This window comes from Nomascus leucogenys, chromosome 4 (assembly GCF_006542625.1).
Source record: "Nomascus leucogenys isolate Asia chromosome 4, Asia_NLE_v1, whole genome shotgun sequence".
In the NCBI taxonomy this organism is placed as follows: domain Eukaryota; kingdom Metazoa; phylum Chordata; class Mammalia; order Primates; family Hylobatidae; genus Nomascus; species Nomascus leucogenys.
The window spans coordinates 113,130,205-113,150,985 of NC_044384.1; the positions used below are offsets into that span (position 1 = coordinate 113,130,205).

The following is a 20,781-nucleotide window of genomic DNA, read 5'->3' on the forward strand; positions in this document are numbered from 1 at the left end:
TACTAAAAATACAAAAAATTAGCTGGGCGTGGTGGCGGGCGCCTGTAGTCCCAGCTACTAGGGAGGCTGAGACAGGAGAATGGCATGAACCCGGGAGGCGGAGCTTGCAGTGAGCCGAGATCATGCCACTGCACTCCAGCCTGGGTGACAGAGCGACACTCCACCTGAAAAAAAAAAAGGATGTAGAGAAACTGGAGGCACCATCTACCACTGATGGGAATGGAAAATGGTACAGCCACTTTGGAAAACAGTTTGGCAATTCTTCAAAATGTTGAACACAGAGTTACCATGTGACCCCGCAATTCCACTTTTAGGTAATATACCCAATAGAAATGAAAACATATGTCCACACAAAAACGTATACATTGTATTAGTTTGCTCAGGTTGCTATAACAAAATACCATAAACTAGATGGTTTAAACAGGCATTTATTTTCTCACAGTTCTGGAGGCTAGAAGTCCACAAACAAGGTGCCAGCAAATTCAGTTTCTGGTGAGGGCTCTCTTTCCAGGTTGCAGACAGCTGCCTTCTCACAAGGCCTTTCCTCTGTGCATCTGCGCATGAAGTGGGATAGCACTGGTGTCTCTCCTTCTTATAAGGAAACCAATCCTATCAAATTAGAGCCCCACCCTTACCACCTCATTTAATCTTAATTATCTACCTAAAGGCCTTACCTCCAAATATACTGTCATGAGGAGGGTAGGCTTCCAACATATGAATTCTGGTGGGGCCACAATTCAATCCATAACATATGTGGATGTTCAGAGCAGAATAACTCACAATAGCAAAAAAGCAGAACAACTCAAATGTCCATTGGTTGAATGGAAAAACAAACTGTGATATATCAATGCAATGGAATATTACTGAACCACAAAAAGGAATGAAGTACTGACACATGCTATGACGTGGATGAACTTTGAAAACATTATGCCAAGTATCTGGTTCAAGTTGGTATTTGAAATAAACAAAAAGCTATGAAAATTTTTTAAAAAGAAAACATTATGCTAAGTAAAAGAAAGCTGTCACATATTATATATATTCATGTCTATGAAATGTCCAGAATCAGCAAATCCAGAGATAGAGAGTTGATTGTGGTTGCCACTACTGGCAGGAGGGGGACTATACAGTGGATGCTAATTAATACAGGGTTTCCTTTCCAGGTGGTGAAAATCTTCTAAGATTACATAGTGGTGATGATGATATGGTACTTTGAATATACTAAAACCATCAAATTGTACATTTTAAAAGGGTGAATTTTATGGTATGTGAATTACATTTCAATAGAAACAGTATTTTCTCTTTCTTTCTTTCTTTTTTTTTTTTTTTGAGACAGAGTCTTGCTCTGTCGCCCAGGCTGAAGTGCAGTGGTGTTATCTCGGCTCACTGCAAACTCCGCCTCCCGGGTTCATGCCATTCTCCTGCCTCAGCCTCCCGAGTAGCTGGGACTACAGGTGCCTGCCACCAAGCCCGGCTAAGTTTTTCTATTTTTAGTAGAGATGGGGTTTCACCGTCTTAGCCAGGATGGTCTCGATCTCCTGACCTCGTGATCTGCCCGCCTCTGTAATCCCAAAGTGCTAGGATTACAGGCGTGAGCGACCATGCCTGGCCCCAGTATTTTCTTTAAAAAAAGTATATGAGGGAAAAAATTATATTAGTTAATGAAAAACACATTTCTATGGCTTGATACAGCTGAAGTTTCTTTCTCCTCAGGTAAAGCACAATCAGTAGGTGGTGAGGAACATGAGTGGGGAGTGGGGAGTGGGGAGTTCTGCTCCATGCAGTCATTCAGGAACCAGGTTGATGGTGGCTCTATCATGTTCCACATGTGCTTCCAAGGTTGCTCTGGATACCCACATCAGCCAGAAAATGGGAGAAAAGTCAGAGAAGGAGGTTTTAATGGACTAGGTCTTTTAGAGGCCTGATCACATTTTCTTATATTCCACTGGCTAGAACTCAGTCATATGGTTGAACATAACTACAAGGAAGGCAGGAGAGTGCCTAGGAAGAAAGGGAAATGAGTTTGGAAGACAGATGGTAAGTTTCTGCTAGAAACCTCCGTTCCCCAATTACAATAGTAAACGGATAAAAAAGTTAGAAATAAACTTAAAAATAATTATCTACATTGGGTAGTTTTTGCATTGTCACAAACCACTTCAAAACTTAGTGGCTCAAAACCATTAAGCTCACAATTCTACTTGCTGTCATTGGATGGGGCTCAGCTGTGCTCACTCATACATCTGCAATCAGTTAACGGTAGCTAGAAGGCTCTGCTTCATAGATAGCTAACAGTAGCTGGGGGCTGGCTGGCTCTTAGGTGAAGAAGTTGGGGCAACTAGGCCACATATGTCCAACTCTCCAGCAGTGTAGCCTGAGCTTGTTCATTTGGTGGCTGGGCAGAGTTCCAAGAATGACAGCAGAAGCACGTAAGGCTGCTTGAGGCTTAGGCTTAGAACTGGCACAATGCCACTTCCCCTGTTCTATTGGATAAAGCAAATCAACAGGTAGGGAAACGACTCCTTGATGGGAGGAATTGCAGTCACATTGCAAAGGGTGTGGGTACAGGGATGGGTGGAGTACTGTGGTCATTTTTGCAATCTACCAAAGTCAGCAAAATCCGTATGTTAAACATATTAAAACACAAGTGAAGTATTCAAAAGAAGACTTGAACAAATGGAAAGTCATAATGTGTGCTTAGACAGGAAGACTTAATCTCATAAAGTCGTCAATTCTGCCAAGTTAATTCATAAAGATAATATGATCTCAATAAAAATATTAACAGCAGGCTGGGTGTGGTGTCTCACGCCTGTAATCCCAGCACCTTGGGAGGCCGAGGTGGGTGGATCACCTGAGGTCAGGAGTTTGAGACCAGCCTGACCAATTATGGGAAAACCCTGTCTCCACTAAAAACACAAAAATTAGCCAAGTGTAGTGGTGTGTGCCTGTAGTCCCAGCTACTTGGGAGGCTGAGACAGGAGAATTGCTTGAACCCGGCAGGTGGAGGTTGCAGTGAGCAGAGAACACACCACTGTATTTCAACCTGGGCTCCAGAGCTAGACTCCATGTCAAAAAAAAAAAAAAAAATTAACAGTTTGGCTTTCTGGAACCTGAAAAACTGATTCTGAAGTACATATTGAAAAAGAACAAGAATAGCCATGGAAACTCTGGAAAAAAAACGAACAGAGGGGACCAACAATTCTAGATATTAAAACATATTACAGGCCGGGTGCAATCGCTCATGCCTGTAATCACAGCACTTCAGGAGGTCGAGGCAGGCGGATCACCTGAGGTCAGGAGTTAGAGACCAACCTGGCCAACATGGCAAAAACTCGTCTCTACTAAAAATACAAAAATTAGCCAGTGGTGGGTGCCTGTAATCCAAATTACTCAGGAGGCTGAGGCAGAAGAATCACTTGAACCCAGGAGGCAGAGGTTGCAGTGAGCCGAGATCGTGCCACTGCACTCCAGCCTGGGCGACAGAGCGAGACGCCAACTCAAAAGCAAATAAACAAACAAACAAACATATTACAGAGCTGGGATAATTGAAACAATCTGTTACTGGCTTATGAACAGATCTACCAAACCATGGAACAAAAAAAAAAGCCCCAAAATGGACCTAAGTGAACGCAGAAAGTAGCACATGATAAGGCTCACATCTCAAATCATGGAGGTAAAGATGGACTTTTTTTTTTTTTTTTTTTGAGATGGAGTCTCACTTTGTCACCCGGGCTGGAATGCAGTGGCGCAATCTCAGCTCACTACAACCTCTGCCTCCTGGATTCAAGTGATTCTCCTGCCTCAGCCTCCCAAGTAACTGAGACTACAGGCACCCACTACCATGCTCAGCTAATTTTTGTATTTTTAGTACAGACAGGGTTTCACCATGTTAGCCAGGCTGGTCTTGAACTCCTGACCTCAGGTAATCCACCCACCTCAGCCTCTTAAAGGTAAAGATGGACTTCTAAAAACCCGGTTGAGGCTGGGTGTGGTGGTTCACGCCTGTAATCTCAGCACTTTAGGAGGCAGAGGTGGGCGGACTGCTTGAGCCTAGGAGTTCGAGACCAGCCTGGGCAACAGAGTGAGACCCCATCTCCACAAAAAAAATACAAAAAAATTAGCCGGTCATGGTAGGGGCGCACTTGTGGTTCCAGCTACTTGGGAGGCTAAGGAGGGTGGATTGCTTGAGCCCGGAAGGCATAGATCGCAGTGAGCTGAATCACACCACTGCACTCCAGCTTGGGTGACAGCCAGCTCCTGTCTCAAATAAAAAAATTAAATTAAATTAAAACATGGTTGGTGTTACAACAACTGAACAGTCATCTGGGAAAAATTAAAGTTGGATACAAATGTCATACTATGTACCTGGATAAACTCCAAATATTTTTATGTAAGAAAGCTGAAATCTTATAAGAACTAGATAAAAACATAGGTGAGTTCCTTCATAATTTTGGAGTGAGGAAGGCCTTTTAAACTATGACTCAAAATCTAGAAGCAATAAAAGAGACTGGGAAATTCAATGACTTAAATATTTGTGTGTGGCAATAATAGTGACAACTTGGCCAGGTGTGGTGGCTCACGCCTGTAATCTCAGCACTTTGGGAGGCGGGCAGATCACGAGTTTGGGAGATCAAGACCATCCTGGCTAACATGGTGAAACCCCATCTCTACTAAAAATACAAAAAATTAGCTGGGCGTGGTGGCGGGCACCTGTAGTCCCAGCTACTCGGGAGGCTGAGGTAGGAGAATGGCGTGAACTCAGGAGGCGGAGCTTGCAGTGAGCCGAGATCATGCCACTGTACTCCAGCCTGGGTGACAGAGCGAGACTCCATCTCAAAAAAACAACAAAAAAAAGCAACAACCCATAGCAAGTCAAAAATCAAACAAAATCTGGGAAACATATTTGCAATTCATTCAACAACAAAGAGGGAACTCCTCCAATATACGAAAAGCTCCGAGAAATTATAAGAAATGGATAACCAATCCAAGACATGATAAGAAACAGATAGCTAATCCAACAGAAAAATGGGCGAAGGACATTAAAAACAACTTCACAGAAAAATAAATTCAGGTAGCCCTTCAACGTATGAAAAGATGCTCAACTTCACTCATAAGAGAAATGCAAAGTATATCATTATTCACCTATCATATTAGCAAAGAATCAAAAACTCAATAACCCTCACTGTGCTGGCTAGGCTGTGGGAAAACAGGCCCTGTCATGTGTTAGTGGTAGGGTGCAAATCAATATAATCCCTATGGGAGGCAATCTGGCCACATCTCCCAAAATTATAAATCTTTGGACCAGCAATCCCATTCCCAAAAATTTAACTTACAAATAAATTGGCACACATCTGCAATGACATATGTAATGTAATCTACTATATTATTTTTCATTGCAAATAAGTCAATGTCCTCCATTAGGAAATGGTACATCTACACAATAGAATACTACACATCTATAAAAAAGAACACAGAAGTTTTTATGTATTGACATGTAAACACAGCCACATTATTGTGAAGTGAGTAAAGCAAAGTACAGATCAGTGAGTATAGTATGCTTTCTCTTGTATGAAAGGAGGAAAATAAGAATATTCATACCTTCCTATATTTCCATGTAAAAACACTGGAAGGAGCCTGGTGCAGTGGCTCAAGCCTGTAATCCTAGCACTTTGGGAGGCTGAAGCGGGTGGATCGCTTGAGTCCAGGAGTTCAAGACCAGCCTAGGCAATATGGTGATACCCTCTCTCTACCACAAAAGTGCAAAAATTAGCCATGTGTGGTGGCGTGTGCCTGTAGTCCCAGCTACATAGGAGGCTGAAGTGGGAGGATCGCTTGAGCCTGGAAGGTGGAGGATGCAATGAGCCAAGATCATACCACTGTACTCCAGTTTGAGGGACAAAGTCACACCTTGTCTAAAAAGTAAAAAAAAAAAAAAAAAAAAAACTGGAAGGATACACAACAAATTAAAGTCATCTGTAGAGAAGGGATGGAGAGGAGAGATGAGCTCACAGGTGGGATTAAGACTTTTCACTGTTATATGGCCAGGCACAGTGGCTCACGCCTGTAATCCCAGCACTTTGGGAGGCTGAGGTGGGCGGATCATGAGGTCAGGAGATCAAGACCATCTGGCTAACACGGTGAAACCCTGTCTCTACTAAAAATACAAAAAATTAGCTGGGCGTGGTGGCGGGCAGCTGCAGTCCCAGCTACTCAGGAGGCTGAGGCAGGAGAATGGCGTGAACCCGGGAGGCGGAGCTTTCAGTGAGCTGAGATCGTGCCACTGCACTCTACCCTGGGCAACAGAGCCAGACTCCATCTCAAAAAAAAAAAAAAGAAAAAAAGAAAAAAAAGACTTTTCACTGTATACTTTTCATTTGAGTTACATATTAAGTGCAATGTAATGCCTGTTAACAATATAAAATATTTTTTATTAAAATCACCACTTTGGAAGAGAATTCCTTAAGAAGTTAAACATATACCTGCCATATAACTCAGCCACTGTACTCCTGGTATGTCATTTCCAAGAGAAATGAAATCATATGTCCACGAAAAGACTTGTATGTGACTCTCATAGCCCTTTGCTTATAACAACAGAAAAGAGAAACAACCCCAATATCCCTCATCAGGTGAAACCAATTGTAGTCCATCCATACAACATCATACAATGAAATACTACTTGGCAATAATAGGAACCAACTATTGCCACATGTAGCAACATGGATGAATCTCAAAACTGTGATGTGAAATTTTAAAGGTTTTAAAAAAGCATACATAATTATGATTCCATCTATACAAAATTCTAGAAAATATAAACTAGTGATAGAAAACACATCAGCGGTTGCCAGTGGGTAGGGGTATGGGGAAGGAGGCATGGCTTGCAAAGAGGCAAGAGGAAATTTTTAGGACATGGAAATACTCATTGTCTTATTTTGGTGATAGTTTCATGAAAGAATACAGATAGTAAAGCTTTTAACTGTATACTCCAAATATGCACAGTATTGTACATCAGTTATAACTTAATAAAGTTGTAAAAAAAAAACCCACAATGCAATTGAGGTGATGGGGAAGGAATAAACTAAATCTATAGGTATCTGGTTTAAAATATCTTGAAAATATAATGGAAAAAAGCAATACCATATTTTGGTTATGGACACCTTTTTTTAAATGTCCAGTGGAGAGGACTGACTTATTAAATGGAAGAGAGAGTGAGGGAGAGGAAATTTTAAAATTTTGGAAGACTAGAAGTCATATAGGGTATGTTCTCAGACCACAGTGAAATTAAACTCGAAATCAGTAACAGAAAGCTGGAAAACCTGGAGATTAAACAACACACTTCCATACTCCTTTTTTTTTTTTTTTTTTGAGACAGGGTCTCCCTCTGTTGTCCAGGCTGGAGTGCAGTGGTGTGATCTTGGCTCACCGAAACCTCCCTCTCTGCAGTTCAAGCAATTCTCCTGCCTCAGCCTCCCAAGTAGCTAGGATTACAGGCGTGCAGCATACACAGTGCCTGCCACCATGCCTGCCACCATGTCCAGCTAATTTTTTTGTATTTTTAGTAGAAACAGGGTTTCACCATGTTGGCCAGGCTGGTCTCAAACTCTGGACCTCAAGTAATCTGCCTGCTTCAGCCTCCCAAAGTGCTGGGATTACAGGTGTGAGCCACCGCACCCAGCCTAAACAACATTCTTCTAAATAACCTATGAGTCAAAGAAGTCTCAAGAGAACTAAAAAATATTTTGAAACTATAACTTATCAAAAAAAATGAAACTATAACTTATCAAAATTTATGGGATGCTGCTAAGGCATCCCATAAAAAGCATTTATGCTTACAGAGAAATTTATAGCATTAAATGCATATATTAGAAAAGAAGGTCTTAAATCAATCCTCTAAGCTTCCACTTCAGGAAACTAGAGAAAAAAGAGCAATTTAAACCTAAAGCAAGCAGAAGAAACTAAGTAATAAAAATTAGAGCACAACTTGAAGAAAACAACAAAACCAAAAGTTGAACTTTGAAAAGATCAATACAATTGATAAACCTCTAGCCAGGATAACCAAAGGAAAAAAAGAGAGAAGACAAATTACCAATATCAGAAATGACCAACAGCAAGAGATCATCATTACTGGTCCCAGAGATATCATAAGGAGCATAAAGGAATATTATGAACAACGCTATGGCCACACATTTGATGGCTTAGTTAAAAAGACCAATTCCTTGAAACGTACCAACTACCAAAAGGCAAACATGCAAGGCCTGCAATAATAAAAAATGTGAGAAAACAAGATGGCTTCTAACCTCGGCTCCAAGGGGCCGCATTAGCTGGGGGCAAAGAGTTGGCAACACAATGTGATGGGTAATGAGAGGTGCATAAACGGCCAGCTGGGAAGGCTTCAAAGAGGAAGTGTGTCTAAAAGAGACAGGGAAGGACACTTTTACCAGGACCTCACGAGGGTGCCTCAAAACCAGCAAGTCCACAGTGTTACGGACTGAACTGTGTCCCCTCTGCCCCCAAAACTCATATGCTGAAATCCTAACCCCGAGGGCCTTGGATTGTGATTATTTGGAGATAGGGCCTTTTAAAAGGCAATTAAGTTACAATGAAGTCATTAGGATGGGCCTTAATCCAGTATGACTCATGTCCTTATAAGAAGATTAGGATACAGATGCACAGACACCAAGCACTCCTGCACCGAGTGACCACCATGTGAAGACACAGCAAGAGAGTGGTCACTTGCAAGCCAAGGAGAGAGGTCCCAGAGGAGACCAATCTTCTCAGCACTTTGATTTTAGACTCCTAACGGCCAGATGTGTGAGAATACAAATTTCCGCTCTTTAACCCACCCAGTCTATGGTACCTTGTTATGGCAGCCCAAGCTGAACTCATGATCTTTCTCTCCAAAACTCATTCTTTCCCACAGTCCGACATGCATTTGAAGGACAGCCAGAAATCCCACCCTTATATCTCACATTCAATTTTGTAACAGGACCTGTCCATTTTACTACTCAGCTGTCTCCTATCCATTATTTCATACCTGAATGACCTGCAAAAACCTCTTCAATAGTTCCCCACGTCCATTCCAACAATGCTCCGAATCTGTTCTCCCAATGCCCCCAGAGAGATCTTTTCAAAACAAAAATACAACCTGTCATACCTCACCCATACCCCTACCCCTTATGGCCCTTAGTGGCTGACCATAGCTTTTAGAATAAAGACAAACTCTATACCATGGCCTATGGCCTATGGAGCTCTGACCAGCCTCCACCTCTCTGCTCCCCAGCCTCATTGGCTTTCTTCAATTGCATGAAGGAATGAACCATGCTCTTTCTTGCCACAGGGCCCTTGCACACGTTGTTCCTTCTGCCTGGAATGCTCTTCCATCACCTGGCCAACTTCCCTTCCATCGCTTGGCTAACTTCACTCACTCTGATCTCTAGCTTAAGCACCACTTCCCTAGAGACGCTCTGGGACTTCCCCTCCCAAGTCTGAGTCACATTCCTTTATAATAAACACTTGGAGAAGTGAGTTTCTTTCCTTCAGAGGCCTTCTCAGAGTTTATAATGAAACACTCTTTTGTGAGATTGTTTGATAAGTCTCCACTACTCAGTGGGAAGCTCTGGGAGAGCAAGGGCCATTTCTCTTTTTGTTTCACCATCAAGTCCTAGCACCTGGCACAAAGTAGGTCTCAACTGATGCTTACTGCATGAATGGATGAATGGAATTGGGAAGAAATGGGGGAGATGGCACTCCAGGTATAGGAAAAAAAGATATTTGAAAGGTCTGCCGAGACCACCATTCCTGTGTTTGGCAAAGCCTGAACAGTGAGATCTGTGAATACAGAAGTTTGCGGGAGGACCCCAAAACCAACACCCTCATCACACACGCATGCACATCAAGTACATACCCAAATTCTGGAAGATCTCTGTCAAAATGCACACTTTCCTCATAGAAGACATTCAACTCTGCATCAACAGCAACAACCTTTACCTGAAAGGCATTTTAAAAAATGAAGTGTAGAATTTTCCTCAGCTTCTACACTGGTTCACCGGGTACTAACATCACCAGATGAGTCCCCACACCCTAGGAGCGGTTCAGCCTAGAGACCTCCTTGAAGGCAGGGCTGCCTCACCGTAATCGTGGGAACAGAGGACCCATCTGGGGTGACACTCAAAGATTTAGCAAAATGAAGAAACTGAGGCTAAGCAGGAACACCCACATGTCTCAAGGAATCTTTGTTCCCCAAATAGTCAAAGCCAAGACCCTCTAGAGGAAGATGTTCACAGATGAGTTGGTTCGTGCACCTGACAAGGAGGCGGGAGAAAGTGCCAGAGAGGAAGGAATGGGAAGCAAGGTTTAGAGGCATCTCTGGGGATCCATGTCTGCAGGGGCCTGAGACCAGGCAAGGCCATGGGCTATTCTCACAGGCCATGATTGTGGTCCAGAGACATTAATGTCCCACTGAAGCAATCTCCAAGCTTGGGAGTATGACTCCTTTCCTGGACAGATAGGGAAACTGAGGTCTAGCAACGCAATTCGAGTCATCCAGAGTCCCACAGGACTTTCCCCCCAAGGACTGGCCAGAGGCCTGCCTCCCTTGACCCGTTCGAGAAGACGGGTTTGACTGCAACTGTGTATATTTCCCAAGTACTTTAAAGGAAAAGGTGCCCTGGTCACCCCATGCCCTCTTTGAAGGCAAATTTTGATTTGCTTGCCTGTTTGCGAGGCGTTGGCAGCAGCACACTGCTCCTCTGGCCAGCAGTCCTGGGTCCACAGACCAGGCAAGCTGGTGTCAACGAAGGGCGGTCACAGAGTAAAGTCCATTTGTACACTATGCATTTCACTTTTTTTTTTTTTGAGACAGGGCCCCGTTCTGTCGCCCAGGCTGGAGAGCGGTGGCGCCATCTTAGCTCACTGCAATCTCCACCTCCTGGGCTCAAGCGATCCGCTTCAGCCTCCCGAGAAACTGGGACTATAGGTGTGCGCCACCATGCCCGGCTAATTTTTGTATTTTCTGGTAGAGACCGGGGTTTCTCCATATTGCCCAGGCTGGTCTCGAACTCCTGGGCTCAAGCGATCCACCCGCCTCGGCCTCCCAAAGTGCTGGGATTACAGGCAAGAGCCACCAGGCCTGGCCCATTTCAATTTTTTAAAAAAGGTTTTGGGCTATAATCTGCTTCCAGGTCACTGGTTGTGCATGTGCGCAGGGCTACCCGCCTGTCTGTTCCCCTGCCTTACAGTAGCTGACCTCCTTCGGATCCCCGTCACTCGGTGCCCATAACAGCGCAGGAACCCGCCGAGTTCTCCGGCCCCTCTGGGCACCGGGGGTCCTGCCGAGGAGCGCCTGCAGTTTCCTGGGGTAGCGGGGTCCAGGCGGGGTCGAGGCCGCATCTTGCGAGCGGGTGGCATTGGCAGGGCATCTCCGGGCGAGGGCGCCGGCGCCCCACGGCCGCGCGCGGGGCAGGGGCGCGGGGGCCCAGGGAAGCCCGAGAGGTAGGCGCGCCCGCGGCCGGGCCCATGTTTTCCCGCGTCCGGGCGACAGCCCGCCCCCTACCCCCACCGTTGCGGAGGAGGCGGCCCCGTGGCCCTGCGGCCAGGCGACTGTACCTGCTGCGTGCTGAAGTCCCAGCCCAGGCTGCAGCGGCGAGGAGCGTGCTCCGCCATGGCCCTAGCGGGTAAGGCTGCGCGTCCGTCAGTCCGTCCGTCCGCCACGCAGCGTGACCGTCGCCGCGCTCCAGCGCCCAGAGACGCAGGGGCCCGCCCCTCGCTCCGCCCGGCCGGACTGTGGACCAGAGTCACGAGGAGGGCTTGCGCTCTGGCGCCGCCTGCGGGGCGACGCGAGCCTGGACCGCGTCCTGTGCAATCGACGGTGCCCCCACGCAGCCCGCTTTCCTTCCAAGGTTACCCCCTCTGGTCCTCCCCATCTTCATCTTCTGTCTTCATGGGCCTTGCCCTGACACAGCCTGGCTTCCCTTAGAGGACGCCTGGGCCAGAGGTTTCAGCTATAAGCCGGCTTGTCTCTCAGAGGGACCCTGCCTGTCCTTCTGGAGGCCCTAGGCCTGCAGTCCTCTGTGGCTGTATCTTGGCACTGGAGCAGCTGTCCACCCATGGGGGTGACTCAGGGGCCACAGGGAAATGGGCCCTGGGGTTGGAAGCACTGAGTCCTGACAAGCCCTGTCCAGATGCAGCAAATCTGAGTGGTTCCCAGTGTGTCACATCCCACCTGTGTATTTAAACTCAGAGTTCCTGATGTCTCCACGGGGAGACACTCATTCCTGGAGTCAGTTGGTATTGATGGTCTAATGTGTGCCAGGCGTGGTAAAGGGGAATGAGAACCAAAGTCAGACCCACTCCCTTGATTCATGGAGCTGAGGGCGCTTGTACCACCAGCTACATCCTTCTCGTCCTTAAGACTGACTGCTTTCCAGAATTCCTCCCCAAACCCAGCATGTGAGAGGCTCCTCCTGCGAACTTCACAGCCCACCAGTGCCCTTCACATGCACTTGCAATGGTCTGTCTCCCTTGCTGAACTTGAGCTGCTTGGAGTCTACATGGGATCCTCTTCATTGCTAGAACAAGAAGGGGCCAACATACTTGTCCTCCAAGACATTCACAGCTTATTGGGGACACAGCCCCTCTAGCAGTCACCACCTGTGACAATAGACAAATACTGGATACTAGCTAGATCAGAAACAATTATGCAACCTGCTGAGCACATTTAATCTTCACAATGATGCTGGTAAGTAGATACTGTTATCTCCACTTTTAAAAAATTTTAAATAAAGGTATCTAGTCAAATAAAGGTATCTAATCTAATTAAGATTAGATTACTGCATTTTAATCTAATCTTAACTGCTTGACGACTTTTTTTTTTTTTTTTTGACAGAGTTTCACTCCTGTCGCCCAGGCTGGAGTGCAGTGGCAGGATCTCCGCTCACTGCAACCTCCACCTCCCTGGTTCAAGTGATTCTTCTGCCTCAGCCTCCCATGTAGCTGGGATTACAGGCGCACACCACCACGCCCAGCTAATTTTTTTTTTTTTTTTTTTTGAAACGGAGTTTTACTCTTGTTGCCCAGGCTGGAGTGCAATGGCGAGATCTCAGCTCATCGAAACCTCTGCCTTCTGGGTTCAGGTGATTCTCCTGCCTCAGTCTCCCGAGTAGCTGAGATTACAGGCATCCGCCACCATGCCCAGCTAATTTTGTATTTTTAGTAGAGACGAGGTTTCTCCATGTTTGTTAGGCTGGTCTTGAACTCCCCACCTCAGGTGATCCGCCTGCCTCGTCCTCCCAAAGTGCTGGGATTACAAGCGTGAGCCACTGCGTACGGCTCTAATTTTGTGTTTTTAGTAGAGATGGGGTTTCACCATGTTGGTCAGGCTGGTCTCGAACTCTGACCTCATGTGATCCACCTGCCTCAGCCTCCCAAAGTGCTGGGATTACAGGCGTGAGTCACCATGCCTGGCTGATGACTTTTTAAAAATGTATGTATATACCCATATAAACACTGAGATCAAAACAGAACATTTCCACCACTCCAGAAGCTTCCTTCATGACCCTTCCCAATCATTAACTCCCAAGGCAATCACTATTCTGATGTCTACCAGTATAAACTCACTTTCAACTTTGTATAACTTACCATCTTCATTTTACAGAGTGAGAAACTGAGGTGTAGAGAAGTTAATTAACTTGGCCTAATGAAACTGCCATTGCAAAATTATAACTGAGACAGTGAAAGAGATCTGACTTAACCAATTCCATCTTGCTTCTAGCTTCCAAGCTGTCATTGCTCATTCCTGGGCATAGGCAGAACTAACTTTGGGAGGAACTTACTTTATAGTTTAAAACAAAGATGTTAACAGCCCTTTCCCAAAACAAATCTGCTTCTTGCCTGTGACTAGACTACCTTTGTAGGACTAACAAATTAGCCACAAGATTAGAAATTAAGGTTTAGGAGTCATACAGCTGAAGACTACAAGATTCTGACCATCACCAAATTGCTCCTGGGGATAACATCACTATTGTAAAACCTAAGATCAGTGCTTGAGATATTTTAGAGACCCTGCACTTGATGGATCAGCTGGTACCACCCAGCTCCATAAACTGGTTCATCTGATCTTGTGGCCCCCACCCAGGAACTGACTCAGCACAAGAAGATAGCTTCAAATTCCTATGAGTTCATTTCCGACCCAACCAATCAGCACTCCCAACTCACTGGCCTCCACCCACCCACCAAATTATCCTTAAAAACTCTGATTCCCAAATGCTCTGGGAGACTGATTTGAGTAATAATAAAACTCTGGTCTCCTACACAGCTGGCTCTATGTGAATTACTCTTTCTCTATTGCAGTCCCCCTGTCTTGATAAATTGGCTCCGTCTAGGCAGTGGGCAAGGTAAACCTGTTGGGTGGTTTTACGTCCTTTGCTCAGATCGTTGGAACACTCCTTCTTTTGTACAGAATGAGGTGTTGCCCAATTCTAGAATCACAAATAAAATCCATTTAGGATCTTTAAACTAAATTTGTTGTAATTTTGTCTTTCGACAGCAGATGTCAGCTCCCAATAAGAGTGGGTTAGATTGCACAGAAAGGGCTCAGAGTGGACAGATGAACTCACATAGGGAGCTGTGAAGGCTATCAAAGACACAGAAAGAGATCGTGAAAGGGGCGTAATAGTGGAATTCACTAGACTGAGCTTGTCCAGCCTGCAGCCCATGGGCTGCATGTGGCCCAGGATGGCTTTGAATGCAGCCCAACACAAATCAGTAAACTTTCTTAAAACATTATAAGATTTTTTGGGGGGGGGGGTTATTTTAGCTCATCAGCTATCATTGGTATATTTTATGTGTGGCCCAATGTGGCCCAGGGAAGTGAAAAGATTGGACACTCCTGCACTGGAACCTTCCTGGGAGGTGGGGCTTTTGACAGGGTCAAGTGCTGCCTGGGAGCCTCTCCCTCAGGCTTAGCAGTAAAGAGGGCAGGTCATCGAAACAGCAAGAGCAGGCCCATAGACCTTACTTTGTGTTTTTTAGCCTGAGCTGCTTTCACAAATTGCCACAGACTGATGGCTTAAACGACAGGTATTTATTTCCCACAGTTCTGGAGGCTGGGAATTCTACAAGGGGCTAGCAAATTCAGTTCCTGGTGAGGGCTCTTTTATTGGCTTGTAGACAGCAGCCTTCTTAATGTATGCTCACATACAGCCTTATCTCCTAGTATGCATGTGGGGAGAGGGAAAGCTCTCTCATCTTTTCCTCTTATTAAAATTTAATAATCTCATCATGAGGTCCCCACCCTCCTGACCTAATCTAGATCTAATTACCTCCCAAAGACCCCATCTCCTAATACCATCACATTGGGGGTTAGGACTTCAGTGAATTTTGGAGAGACACAAACATTCAGCCCCTAACAGTTTAAGTACTTTTAAAATTCAGCACTGTTTTGAAGATTTATTAATATTCATGTACATATCTAATCCCGTGGTTCCCAAACTGCACCAACGTGCTCTGGGTAGCTGCAGGGAGCCCATAAAGGTGCTTTGGGATACTTTCCATTTTGGTGGGAAACACAGTGATGCAAAACATCTGTCAGGCATCACGTGAACCACTAACTTAAGGTAGTTCACAGTTCCAGCATTAGACTGCTACATTCCTTTCCATGACATCTTATTTTTGCAAAGCTGTATTTTCAGCAGTTGCAATGACAAGCAGATACTGCATGAAAATCAAGGGGAAACAAAATAAGGGCACAGTGCCCAATCTGACCCCAACATTTGAGAAGCCACACGGTGCCCAACAGGCACACACATCACATCCCCTCAGTAAATAATTCTGGTTATTTAAGAATGAAATATTATTTTTTCCTCCATTGTATGTGTATAAATTTCTTCAAACAGGTACTAGCGTGTTGGGACATAAATACTTATTAAGCTGTTTGGACCATCTACTTAATAACAGAACAGAATGGCTAGCTAGAGCTGTTAGCCATTTCTTTTGGCCTAGGAACACTGTGAAGACATTGGTGCATGAAGTAAGAATGTTTGGGAACGCCTGGTCTAGTTGATCATATTCGTTAGTGAGCCAACACCACATTTTATTATCCAGACCCCCAGTGAGCGACACCTGGGTGGAGTCCAGTTCAGTGCAAACAGCATTGCGTGGAACGCCCTCCCCCATGGCCGTATGGACCTGTGTGAGAGAATGTTTCTGGGCTTTATGTCTGAGAGTAGAATTTATATGATGTGTGCATGACTGATTGGACCAGAGAATGCTGGAGTACTCCTGAGAATGGCTGTGCCAGTCAATGCTCCCGCCTGGAATCCATGAGACTACCCCATCCCTACCCCCTATATTTAGCACTTGGCATTTCCATCCTTCTAATTTTTTGCCGGTTTAATAGATGAGAAGTGATTTCCCTTACTGTTGTAATTTGTGTTTTTTCTCATTATGGATGAATTGGAGCATTTCTTCATATAGACTCATTGGCCACTCAGGATTTCTCATTCAGCGAATTCCATACTTATCCTTTGCTCATTTCTCAGTTGAATATTTTTGTCTCTTTCTTGTGGATTTGTAGGAATTTCTGGATGTTTCAAGATATAAACCCCCTGTTCATTTTAGATGTTGCAACTATCTTCTCCCAATATGTCATTTATCTCTTAACTTGATCCAACTAACCTTTTGTTGACTGGAAATCTTTAATTTGAATATAATAAAATCCATCAATTTTTTGCCTTATTGTCCAAGTTATTTGATCTTAAGGAGTGCTTCCCCACCCTCAGTCCACAAATATATAATCCTATATTTTCTACAAAGACATTAGCCCACATTTTTTTCTATTAGCAAGATCTTTGAATTTTGCATTATTGAATTTTCTTTGAATCTAGGCATTTTTCAGCTGAATAAATTACCATCATAACAGAAATCAGTGAAAATGAATTCAAGGATAAGCACTAGGTGTAAGCTTTTCAGAGAAAGAAAAAACTTTTTATTTAGTGAATATAATAATGAAAACATATTGCAAAATAAGAAAAAAGAGACAAACATCAATCCAATTCTTATACACTGGTCTCCAGTGAAACAACATCAGAACATTTCTTTGAGGTTTGTAGCCATGTGAAACACGAATTTTTCTCAAAGTAAAACTTTATATTGGCAAAGGTCCTTAAGAAAATGTGCTTTCTTCGTAAAGATGTATTATTGTTAAATTCCAGTATGCTTTATTCTGTTAATTCTTCATTATGCTTTATTCTATTAATTGCAGGCTAGTTGCTTTTAGCTCACACATTCCTAAATCTGCATTCATTAATGTTGATAACTATTGAAACCACGCAGGCTTGTATATATTTTTCAGAATGAGTAATTTTATCTTATTTGTTTTTACTTATTTTTTTGAGACAGGATCTCACTCTGTTGCCCAGACTGGAGTGCAGTGGCACGATCTTGGCTCACCGCAACCTCGGCCTCCCAGGCTCAAGTGATTCTCCTGCTTCAGCCTTCCGAGTAGCTGGGATTAGAGGCGCACACCACTACCACCTGGCTAATTTTTGTATTTTTAGTAGAGATGGAGTTTCACCATGTTGAGCAGGCTGGTCTCGAACTCCTGACCTCAAATGATCCACCCACCTCAGCCTCCCAAAGTGCTGGGATTACAGGCGTGAGCCACCACGATGGGCCAGAATGAGTAATTTTAAAAGTAAAAAGTTGGCAGTATATTAGTAGCTTAAATTTTATCCCTCCTACTTCCAAGACAAAGATAAAATTACTGAATTAAAAATAATCAGAGGGCAGGCATGGTGGCTCATACCTGTAATCCCAGCACTTTGGGAGGTAGATATGGGAGGATTGCTTGAACCCAGGAGTTCGAGACCACTCTGGACAATATAGTGAGACCCCACCTCTAAAAAATGAAATAAAAATAAATAAATCATAAAAGAATCTGAAATTAGGAATGAATTAGATAAATCAATTATAATTCAGATTCACTAATTGATTGTATATATCTGAAATTCTATAACATGCACACATATAAAAGATTTCATCTTGTGATATGTTGGAAATAATATTTCCTCTGTCCTTTCTATACCAGAGTCAGTAAAATCCTTTGTAAGATCAGTGGGACGCTCTTCCAAGTGAAAATAAATGTTTCGAACTACAACCCATAGCAGGGTGAATGTTTGAGGGTGGGGGTAGGTCTGCCTCCAGTTAAATAAGTAACTCAGGCTGCTGAGGTTAAAATTTTTAAAAGCTGAGTTTGGGTTTGTATCTGGAGAAAAGTTTGATGGACTTTGATATTTAAGCAAACAGATTCCAAAGAGCTTTGAGGAGAAAAGTTTTTATTTTCACCAAAGTGTGAATATATCTGCTGTTAATTTGTTTGTACTCACTTTAGGGCAAATTTGGTTTAGGAAAATTAGATGTGAATATCTTCCATTTTTTCCTAGTTTTACTGCATTCACTCCTTGGGATCTGCCCTTCTCCCGCTCCATGAGTATTTGAAGCACATAATTCAGCCAAGTACTTCTTTTGTTTTGTTTTGTTTTTTAAAATAAATTGAAGGTGTACAAGTGCAGTTTTGTGACGTGAATGTATTGAGTGGTGATTAAGTCTGGGCTCTTAGTGTAATCATCACCTGAAGAGTGTACATTATCATTCCTCATCCCTCACCCCCCTCCCACTGTCCCTAAGCCAAGTACTTCTGTATACATGAAAGAATGGTTTGCAAAGATAGCCTCCAAGTTATCAATAACAATGATCTGTGGGAGTGGGATTTAGAAACTATTGGTTAGGGGATGACTTTTGCTTTTTAATGTATTCTATATTATTGAATTTTTGTGAACTAAAAGAATAAAGAAAAAGAAAATAAACAATAATAATTGAAGGAATCTCAAGCTGCTTAGAGCCTTTAAATCATTCTCGTAAATAATTAATGGCTCAAAAAGGCAATAATACTACAACACACTACTTAGAAAGCAGGAAAATGAAAACATCCTTATCAGAACCTTTAAGATATCCTCAAAGGTAAATGTATATTCTTGAATGCTTTCATTAAAGAGTGAAAGTAAATTAACCCCATGTAGTGAGTAGAACTGTGTATCCCAGAAAGATGTGCTCAAGTCCTAACTCCCAGTATCTGGGAGTGTGACTTACTTGGAAATAGGGTCTTTGCAAGTGTAATCAAGTTAACATGATGTCGTACCGGATTGGGGGACTCCAATCCAATGACCAGTGTCCTTATAAGAAGAGGAAAATTGGCCGGGCATGGTGGCTCACGCCTGTAACCCTAGCACTTTGGGAGGCCGAGGTGGGTGGATCACCTGAGGTCGGGAGTTCGAGACCAGCCTGACCAACATGGAGAAACCCCATCTCTACTAAAAACACAAAATTAGCTGGGCGTGATGGCACATGCCTGTAATCCCAGCTACTTGGGAGGCTGAGGCAGGAGAATCACTTGAACCCGGAAGGCGGAGGTTGCAGTGAGCCGAGATCCTGCCATTGCACTCCAGCCTGGGCAACAAGAGCGAAACTCTGTCTCAAAAAAAAAAAAAAAAAAGAAGAAGAAGAAGAGGAAAATTTGGACACAGACACATGGGGGAAGGCCATGTGAAGACGGAAGCAGAGACTAGAGTTTTGCATCTGCAAACTAAGGAACCCCAAGGATTGCTGGCAACCACCAGAAGCAGGAAGAAGCAAGGAATGACTTTCCCCAGGATCCTCCAGAGAGCGCATAATGGAGTAATCATTACTGATTACTTCATCTAAACAATAGTGCCTCCTAGCAATGACAAAGTTACTTTCAATTTTTCTTTATTTTTACTGTAACAAAGCAATAATGAACACCTTTGTGCATGCATATTTTTATATTTGGGTAATTATTCAGGTAAATAGTCAAAGGAGGATTATGGGTCAAAGGGTATACAAATCTTAACTACTCAAACATATTTCCAAACTCCCATCCAGAAATGTTGCACAATGTGCACTCCTACACCATTGCAGAGAGAATACCTTACTCTCCACTTCTCCACCCTCTGACTCCTACGCTTTCTTTATTTAAAACTAACGTCCAGGCCAGGTGTGGTGGCTCATGACTGTAATCCCAGCACTTCAGGAGGCCAAAACAGGAGAATCACTTGAGTCCAGGAGTTAGAGACCAGCCTGGGCACCATAGGGAAACCCTGTCTCTACTGAAAAAAAAAAAAAAAAAGTTAAATTAACTAGGTCTGATGGTGTGTGCCTGTAGTCCCAGCTATTGGGAGGCCGAGGAGGGAGGATCGCCTGAACCCAGGAGGCTGAGGCTACAGTGAGCTGTGATCATGCCAGTGCACTTTAGGGCAAGACCCTGTCTCACAAACAAAACAAAACAACAAAACTAATATCCTTATTGACATATGTCACATGCCACATAATTAACCTATTTATAGCGTATACAATTCAATTATTTTTGGTGTATTCACAGAATTGTGCAACTATCATCACAACCAATTTTAGAACATATTCATCACCCCCAAAAGAATCTCCATACCCCATAGAGTCATTCTTATTATTACCAAACCCCAGTACCTGGGAACCATTAATCTACTTTCTATCTCTACGGATTTGCCTATTCTGGGCATTTCAAATAAATGGAATCATACAATATGTGGTCTTTTGTGGTTGGTATATTTAACTTAACATGATGCTTTCAAGATTCATCCGTATTACAGAATGTGTTAGTATGTCTTTCCTTTTTTTTGCCAAAAATATTCTATTGTATGGATATAGCACATTTTATTTATCCATTCGTCAGTTGATGAACAT

The 20,781-nt window shown here is 43.6% G+C and overlaps 1 protein-coding gene across 4 annotated transcripts in view; it reads right to left on the reverse strand.

Annotated features, from left to right (window-relative positions):
- Window positions 1-11,756, reverse strand: part of XYLB (xylulokinase) — a 72,491-nt gene extending 60,735 nt beyond the window's left edge. For 3 of the 4 annotated variants that reach the window (XM_030812111.1, XM_030812112.1, XM_030812113.1), the window contains exons 1-2: window positions 11,596-11,737; window positions 9,896-9,978 (exon numbers count right to left, since the gene is read on the reverse strand). In XM_030812111.1, coding sequence (XP_030667971.1) covers window positions 9,896-9,978; window positions 11,596-11,652 — 140 coding nt within the window. In that variant the 5' untranslated portion in view covers window positions 11,653-11,737. Of the gene's footprint in view, window positions 1-412; window positions 1,843-9,895; window positions 9,979-11,595 lie in introns of those variants that run through there. The other variant, XM_030812114.1, reaches the window with a different exon arrangement.
- Window positions 11,757-20,781: the final 9,025 nt, after the last annotated feature.